General features: G+C 41.4%; 1 protein-coding gene across 1 annotated transcript in view; it reads right to left on the bottom strand.

Moving 5' to 3' along the window:
- Positions 1 to 3473: 3473 nt before the first annotated feature.
- The window catches only part of NOL10 (nucleolar protein 10), a 43658-nt gene continuing 37999 nt past the window's right edge, over positions 3474 to 9132 (bottom strand). Inside the window, exons 20-21 of the mRNA XM_072331738.1 lie at positions 6651 to 6753; positions 3474 to 4134 (exon numbers count right to left, since the gene is read on the bottom strand). Of these exons, the coding sequence (XP_072187839.1) occupies positions 4015 to 4134; positions 6651 to 6753 (223 nt within the window). The 3' untranslated portion in view covers positions 3474 to 4014. The remainder of the gene's footprint in view (positions 4135 to 6650; positions 6754 to 9132) is intronic.

Genomic DNA, 9132 nt, shown 5'->3' with positions numbered 1-9132 from the left:
CCTGAGGAAATGGACACAAGTTGTACCAGAAGAGGTTTAGAGCGGACATAAGAAAGAACCTTGTGATTCTATGATTCTATGCTCACATACTCAAGAAATGAACCTCTGAAGAATATAAGAACAAGCAGGTAGACTGGGTTTCATGCACTGAAATGGCCCTCAACTAGGAACGTTACGTTTGAGCTGTCTGTGGCTCAATGGGCCCACGAAACATCAGAATATCTGTGGAGAGACACCACACACAGATAGGCACCTGACTGAGGGGTGGACCTGATTACTGGGGCCACCACACAGGTCACCCCCCAGCAGTGTGAAACATGCTCCCATCAAGTGAGCTGTGCAATTAAAGTCTCCCTGAAACAGCGGCCTGTGGAAAGGATTCTGATAAGGTGAGGCCTAATGAAATGACCATGTTGGACCAATACCACAAACCTGTCAGGGCAAGCACTACATACTCACCATGCCACCAGCCACCTACCACGTGGCTGGAAACATGTTCGGTAAATCAGGCCACTGCCTAACACACCATCTTGGGAAGGCAAGTTCTATGATGTCATGGCATCCCCAAGAGAATCAAGTCACTTCTGAAATAACCTCATAAGTTCCTGGGCCAAGAGACACAGCACAGAGTGCTTCACATCACCCGTCACCCACGGAGAGAGGAGATGGTGAGACAGTGAAGCAGGGAGTTCTGCCGGCCACCATTACCCCTTCACCACTCGTTCCTGAAATTAGCAGTTTCAAATCATACCTACCTCGAGGTCTATACATAAACTGACTATATAAAAACATGCACTCAGTAGTGCATGTAGTGTTCTGACATTAACAGAAGAGTTGAGGAGTATAGTAGATTCTTTCACCTCCAGTTTTGTGTAAACTGGAGGATGCTCTCCATTTCAGACGATTATACAGCCACATGAACTGCTTCTTGGTCTGTTAATAGCATTTTTAAAAGAAAATTACACAAGTAATTCCAATTCATTGTTAGTTTGATGACTAAAAGCCTGATGCAAACAACAGTACTTGTGGAATAAAGAAGTACTCAAGTAGAAGTGAGATCAGATTCAGGTCTTGCTAGTATTCCACTCACATTAAACATCTGAGTCCAGTTCTGGGCTCCCCAGTACAAAAAAGACAGGGATCTCTTGGAAAGAGTCCAGTGGAGGGCCACAAAGATGGTGAAGGGCCTGGAGCATCTCCCTTATGAGGAGAGACTTAGGGAACTGGGTCTGTTTAGCCTTGAGAAAAGAAGGCTGAGAGGGGACTTGATCCAGGTTTATAAATACCTGAAGTGTGGGAGCCATAGTGGCGAGGCTGGTCTGTTTTCAGTAGTGCGTGGGGACAGGACTAGGGGAAATGGGCTGAAACTCCAGCATAGGAAGTTCCGCATGAATGTGCGCAAGAACTTCTTTACAGTGAGGGTGACGGAGCACTGGAACAGGCTGCCCAGGGAGGTGGTGGAGTCTCCTTCTCTGGAGATATTCAGAACCCGCCTGGACACCTACCTGTGCGACGTGGTGTAGGGAGCCTGCTTTGGCAGGGGGGTTGGACTCGATGATCTCTAGAGGTCCCTTCCAACCCCTACAATTCTGTGATTCTGTGAGTGGGAAGTTACAGTACAGTGAGTTTTTTTTAATTTTTAAACTGATTACCACCACTGAATTGTCATGCATACAAAACAATCAGGTTTCCAGAAGGCTACAGCATATGGTCACTTACCTCAGAGCAGGAATCTTAAATATAAAAAAGTATCCCAGCTGCTGTTGAGCTTCTAGGAATGGCCATACTGAATCAATATTGATTCCCGTAGTATGGAAGATGGTGTGGGTAGCTAAATAAAAGCTGATGTAACAAAGATGATACCCTAATAAGTGCCTTTTTTGGCTGCATTGTGAAGTTAATTAGTTGCAATGACGCGGCATTAATATGTCAGCTTCTGTTGAAGCTCTCAAATCTTCCCCTTCTATCAGTCTTTTATCAATGCTTTTTATCAATTCCAACAATCTGAACATGCTTCATGCCAGATTCCTAAGTACATGAACAAGCTCTGCTACATCTTCCTTTGCCAAGGGTTTCATTGGCTGTACTTAAAGCCAGCTCTGGTAGAGTACAGCCAAGTAATTGGGTACCGGACTGCTACAAGAAGAGCTGTGCGAAAAAGCTCTGGAAAGCTTTGCCAAAGGCTTTGACTGGGAACTGCATCACCCTTGGTCCTCCTCTAAGCTATGTTGCAGGTATGGCCATGCCCATCCACGTGCCTCCCTGATCCTTATGTGCTAGCTTGTCCTTGGACTTGCCTTTTCATTACACTCATCAATTTGGTCTGCTCTTGATTGCCACAGGACTGCATCTCCTTTAGCACTACAGACATGTTTCTGGCTAATTCTCACTGCTCTCTCAAAATCTGCATCAGCGTGCAAGAATTGTAGCTAAGATGAAGACTGCACAGAGCTTTGCATCTTCTGCATATTACATGATTCCATTATGATCTCATGTAAGCCGTGAGCAATCAAGTGCACCAAGAAGGAAACTAATGAACAAAGAACCATCAGCAAGGCAGGTGCTCCTGGGCAAAGATAAGTAGAATTTACAATGCAGTAGTCTCCCTTTTGAAGAGGCACATCACAACTGATGAAGCTACACGTGCCATATGCCATATATCTACCTCGTATCATCATCATAGTATCATAGTATTGTGCAAGTTGGAAGGGACCTTAGAGATCATCGAGTCCAACTCCCGGGATTCGAGCCCTCTGTGTAGCAGAGCGGCACTTCTACCCCCTGCTCCACAGGAGGGGATTCGAACCCGGGCCCCCTGGTGTTGCAAACGGGAATTCTACCGCTGCGCCACCGGAGGCACACAATAGCTCCTCATCCAGATGCCTCTTGAACACTGCCAGGGATGGCAACTCCACCACCTCCCTGGGCAGCCATTCCAGTGCCTGACCACTCTCTGAGAGAAAAAGTTCCTTCTTATGCCTAGTCTAAACCACCTCTGGTACAACTTGCAGCCATTTCCTCAGGTCCTGTTTGTTGAACCAACTGTGCCATCCATGAACATTTGGACTCAAGTAAACTCAAATACTATCTACAAAAAATAAAATAAAATAATAATAATAATAATAATAATAAAACATCAAGAAGAAATGCTCTGCCCTGCTTAGCAACAAGCATTCTGTTGGTAATCAAAAATAAGACATACAAAATATATTCTTAACATATGTCCTAGTTTCTTAACTTGGTTACCTAAACTAACTTTGGAGGATTGGAGGTTACTTGTGTGGCCTTAATACTCTTTGCATGTAAGTATACACGATTTGAACTACCTTGAATCATGGCTTGCTTACCAAATCATTTCTGATTAAATGCAATGGCCACAAAATTTAACTCAATTATCCTTCTCAATTTCTCCTTTGTACATGAGTGTGGAAAGAGAATTTTCCTTATAGAATGACTCAAGGAAATCCAAATTTGCCATTCTCGTTTGTTCTCATGGCTATTGTTTTTACCTTCTCTTGGACATACAGACAACCCCGAACACAAAAGACAAAGCCAATTTCTGTAAAACACAGTTGTTATGTCATACAAGAAGCAGCATAAAAAACTGTTGTGCTCTTGTAAAGCAAAGTTTTTAGACAAAATAATTTCCCCCCGATTTTGTATCCAAAAAGTCATAAATAAAGACTTCAGAAAGCAAAATCACATTTCTCTTAAATTAAAGACAGTCAGCCTCATTGTATACATAAATTATTGTATAGAAAACATACAGGGTTACACAATAACCACTTGTTGGTGATTTCTCCTCAAATACAGTTCTCTCTGGAGTTCATAACATACCATACACACCACGTCCCTTGGACAATACTTACACTTTCATAAACTTTTCAATAACTAAGCCAGAGTTTAGCAAGTTCTGGTTTCTGTTCATCAGTGAAACAAAATACAAATACACCGGTACTACAAAGCTCTTTTTTCAAATGAAAAATAAAAAGTTTCTTAAAAAGATAACATAAATCAATGAAACTGTTGTCCTCTTCCACGTTTACTCTTGAGGTGACTAGCAGGGCGCCTGAGAGCTTTCCTCTCCTGACGATGCTGTTTCTCAGCTTCCTGCTGTTTCTTCTGGTGCTCGGACTAGAATGTTAAAAGATGAAAAGAAAACAAACCCTCAAGTTCTTGTAAAATTATGAACCACGTCACTGTTCAAATACTTACAGAACAAGTCAGAAACCCCCAAGGGAAATCTGGAAACGTTCCCACAATTGGTCCCACATTATCTTATCCTAATTTACCTAATATTACTGAAACAAACAGGTTTTCTAACACGTGGTCTTAGAATTTCATGAAAGCATTTGCTATGCTGGGGACAATTCTAGAAACACTTTCAACATGGCAATAAGCAAAAATATCTGCACCTGTGAATGTTTTTCCTCTTCATCGAAAATACACCAAAAGGAGTTAACTTGCATGATAAACAGAGGAAAATGCTCTTACGACCATAAAGTTCTATTTTATTGGGAATCCTGAGTGCTTGTCTTGAAATTAAGCAGGAACTGGAACTAGCAGACTTGAACTATCCATGCTCAGGCAAGTGTCCACGTTATAAAACTCTCCAGCAATCAGACTGATTTCAACAGCAGCACAGGTTAACTGCATTCACAGTGCTAGAGTTACGGTAACTCAAATAGCTGCATCCCCATGGCATCAATAATTCCCTTATTAACTGCACTCAAACATCAGCCCATCTCTCCCTGAATCTCCCATTAGAAAACAAAAATTCCGTGTCCATAGTACTGTAAACACTCGAGCAGTTTAGAATGCCTGTCGTTAATATCAATTTGTAGAGACAGAGCACACTGAAACTGAAAAAACAAAACAGGGCAGAACTTCACACTGTAGGAACCACACTAAAATCCCCTGAAAACTAAACTGCAAAATATCAGTGGCAAAATTTCACTGCTGAATTTATCGGTGGCTGCTGAACATCTGTGGGCTCGACTACAGCACAACAACCAAGCTCAGCCTCAATCCCACTGACTTACAAGGCCAAATGACATCAGTCTCATGGAAACACAACTCTCTTCCCTGCTAAACCTTTCTACTTACTCCTGAGTACTCCTGCAAGTTAAGGTCAGGGCATCATAAACCAGAAGCTGATGATCAGAGTAATAAGGAATTCTCTTTTGGCTTCTCTTTATCACCAAATCATAGAATTCTATGGTCTAACAAGGAGCATCAAAGCACACTGCAAGGACTTCTTCCTAGCTCTCTCCATCTATCCCCAAACACTTAATGTAGACAAATTATTTTTCTCTTAATTAGACGCTTAAAATCTTCCAAATGCAAACAAGCACAACTTCTGTATTTCACTAAAGCCACATCATTTAGCAGGTGATACACATTATCAGCCCTGAATTAAAAAACTCAAAGCTACAGCACGTCTGACCGAATCCAAATCCTCACGAAGTTTTTTGTTTACCAACAACTGCAAGAAGCGACGTGACTCAGCACTTTCTAATTTAAAGCAGCTATGAAAATACTGCGCTTTAGAAGGCCTGGAAAGCCTGTTTACAAAGCTGCAAGGCACTGACGTACCAGTTACAGCAGCTGGTAAAATGCCCTGAATGGTTTTCCTGCAGTGGAATCTGTGGCTTATTTAGCCATCAACAGACTTTAAATTCCAGAAATACAAGGATCGAAAGCAGATGAAAGAGTAAATGAACAAGTGAAGGAAGTAATGTAGAAATATTTCAGTAAGTATGGCTTTTTAAAAGTTTATTCAGGCACAGACAAAGCGATCAGATCTCTTTTTTGGTGACAGTTTTACTGATGAGAAGAATATTTGACAACTGTTAAGAAGAAATATCTATTTGGAAAGAAGAAAAGCTTACTTGAGAAAAAAACATTTTTAACTGAAGTACATTTTATCAGCTGAAATATCAGTTAACATGGAATACCAATCTTCAGCTTTCCTCATGGATCGTTAGTTCTAGCAAAAAAAAGACCCCCAAGCCTAAGTAGCAGCAGTAGCAGATGCACACACATTCCACTATAACTACGCTGTTAAATAATCAGCTGTCTATGACATACAAAATTCCTGAAGATGGGAACTAAAAACCCTTTAGGAAAGGTAGATGAGCAGCATTCAACCACACGCTTCAAATGGAATCTGGCAAGCACAAGACCAGAGCTCATTCTTGTGATCTGCATCACACAAGTTCAGTGACAAAAGTGGATTTTAATCATGCTGTGACCCAGCAATATTATCAGCCAGGAGAAAGCCTGTCACCTACAGCATCCCAATCGTGCCAGGAGCCGCAAACCAAGATCTGACTAGTCACTGATGTCAGGTAAGGTCACAAGCTTTTGATGATATATGTCTGCAAATAAACTACTAAAATACGGAAGCCAGTATTTTCCACTGGAACGTAGGGTTTTATGAGTGCTGCCTGGGTTATAAGGGTATAAACAACAAAGAGCACTACCGGAGGCTTTCATTCTTTTGGCAAGAAGCAGAAGCGTTGGCAGCACATGAAGAAATGAAGAGGAACATGTGTTTGACCATTTTCAAGTTCCTGTCCCTTCATGCTAAACCTAAAGATACTTCTGCATCTCTTAAGTATATATATGTGCATGTATGTATAGCTTACCTTCTTTAATTTGAACGTAGCCTGTTTGCTGCCCACTGTCGTATCAGATACATTCAGTGTGCCAAGTTTTTCTTCAAGCTTCAAACGATCTCCAAGAGTTTTCCTGCAGAGAACAATTAACATTAGTCTCTATGCTTGCCATCTTACCACGACACCTTCCAATAATGCAGTCAAAACGAATCTTAGTTTCCCTGAAGCCCTTCAATGCCACATGTCTAGAAATTAAATCGTCAGTAAACAGAGAAGAAACGCGAGTTCCAATTGCTCCCTCCAGATACCGCTTACATAAACTTAAAAAATGTTTCTACTGAAAAGCTCATTGTCTTTTCTTCTAGAAAAGCATCGGGCCTCCAGCTGAGAAAGAAACCACACCCCAGTACTGCCATACTTTTCCAAGACGTTTTAGAAGAAGTCAGGTATATTCAGCTGCAGTAACGGATAAAAGTATGTGCACACACAGAAGTACTTAAGGCGAGATAGATCCAGTTTAGCTGGCATCTTAGAATTCCTAACTTAAGAAACACTTCTGAAGGAAGGAAATAATCTTGACTATATGTTCGAATTAATCACAGAAAGAAACATCACTTCACCATCAGCAGCTACAGAGTCCAACTAGAAGTGATTATTCAGACACTGTGTCCCACAGCGGAATAACTGGAATAGTTTTACAACTAAGAGAACACCACGGGCAAGTGGGTCTGAGAATTGAAGGGAGAACCTGACCTCACAGCAGAGTGCCTCACACCTCCTCTGCACGGTGCTCATCAGTTAGTGGCTATGGGCTATCTGCACTCAGGAACTGACCTCCAGTATTTCTATTAAGAAATATTTTTGTATAACTCTTCAGCATGTTTTTTCCCTTGAAGTGGAAGGTGGAAAATAAATCATCATAAAAATACACATGAGGAGCAGCCACCGAAGTCAATGGAATTTCTATGGATGAAAGACTCGCACAGCGTGCTCTACACACGGAGCCTCTGAAGTCTGCAGAATTTTGGTTAATGAGCCATTTATGTAACAAAGACTCCTCAGATTAACAGTGAAAAATTACTGTCGAGAATTACTTTATTTCTCATGACGAGGTACTTTGATTGTATGTCTTTTTCTGTAGTATATTTTTCATTGCCTACATGTAAAAACTTGTTCCGTCTGTGTGAATCAGGAAGACAAGCTAAGCCTTAGAGCTAACTATGGCAGAAGATCAGTCACCAACATTGTGGTGGGATTTCTACATCCAAGCAAAGTTCCATTTTTCTCCCCTTTGAAAGTGAGTTGGAGAAATATGGCTCCTACCCAGCAATTATTTAGCATGACTGCCCAGACTCTGCTTCGGTCAGGAGAAAAACTGAAAGGAGGAAAAGGCTTTAACTTTGCCATTTTACTGAATAAGCACAGATATGGCCGTATTTATCGGAAAATGCATGGATCCCAAGCGGCAGTGAATCACACACGCTGATACGCGCAGCTCAGCACTGCCTGGATCGTTTTAAAATCATCCTCAACAAACAGATTCAATTGACACATTCACAGTGTTATCAAAAGCACCCTCTCCTGCCCTACGGTTAAACAGAGAAAGAAACAAAGAAATGAGAACTGACCAGGCGCTTCTTTTCCCCTTTACGAAAGAGCAGAGAAGAGTCTCTCAGGACTCTTCCTGCTGTTGTACTCAAGCAGCGCTTAGGAAAGCCAGCTGTATTTGTTGGCTTCTGTTGACTTTCTTGTTCGTGCATTGATCTACACTTGACTGAGTAGGATTACTTCAGGTTTTCATTTTTGTGTGCTCCAACTCCAACGACAAACATTTTGAAGGGATATCAGGAAAATCAAAAGCGCTCTGCGGACCCTGATAACAAAAAAACCCTCTCTCCTTTTACGTATTCCTTTTAAGTTGCTGTGCAAGGAAATTATGTGTTAACTAAACAAAGAAAAGTTTTGCATCTTTACTAATACGTTCAGCAGGTTTTCATTTGTAAGCATAAGAACACAAAAGGGGGAAGAGAAACGCAGACAGATTTGAGATGAGGTTATTTGTTATGATCGCAAATAAGCTTGCCAGCTTTCCTGCACAGAGCACTGCATAGACTGCAGGTCTGCTAAGAAATTTATAGTATGCACCACAACTTCAGAAGTTGGGCTTGGAGCCGTGCTGAGTCAGGAGCATGTCAAAAGAAACACCCAGTTTTACGTAAGCCATAAACTGTTTCCTCAGGTAGAACATTATACGATTAGAGAAAAAAGAACACCTCGCCATTAAGTGCGTAGTGAAGGTATTAAGGCACTTAAATATATTGGTCACAGACCATCATTCCATAGCTTGAATAAATCAAATCAAAGACAAACATGCCAGCCTCACCAGATTGTACATGCCACTGCAGTCCTTCCAATTTCCAGCACACTAGCTGAATTAATTATGTTTATGCTGACTACTTATCACTGAAGAAGGCCAGCAGAAAACATATTTAAGTGTTTTTCTTAAAATTCT

Source organism: Excalfactoria chinensis, chromosome 3 (genome assembly GCF_039878825.1).
Source record: "Excalfactoria chinensis isolate bCotChi1 chromosome 3, bCotChi1.hap2, whole genome shotgun sequence".
NCBI classification, from domain to species: domain Eukaryota; kingdom Metazoa; phylum Chordata; class Aves; order Galliformes; family Phasianidae; genus Excalfactoria; species Excalfactoria chinensis.
The sequence above is the reverse complement of the archived record's forward strand: the minus strand, read 5'-3'. Positions and strand labels throughout refer to the sequence as shown.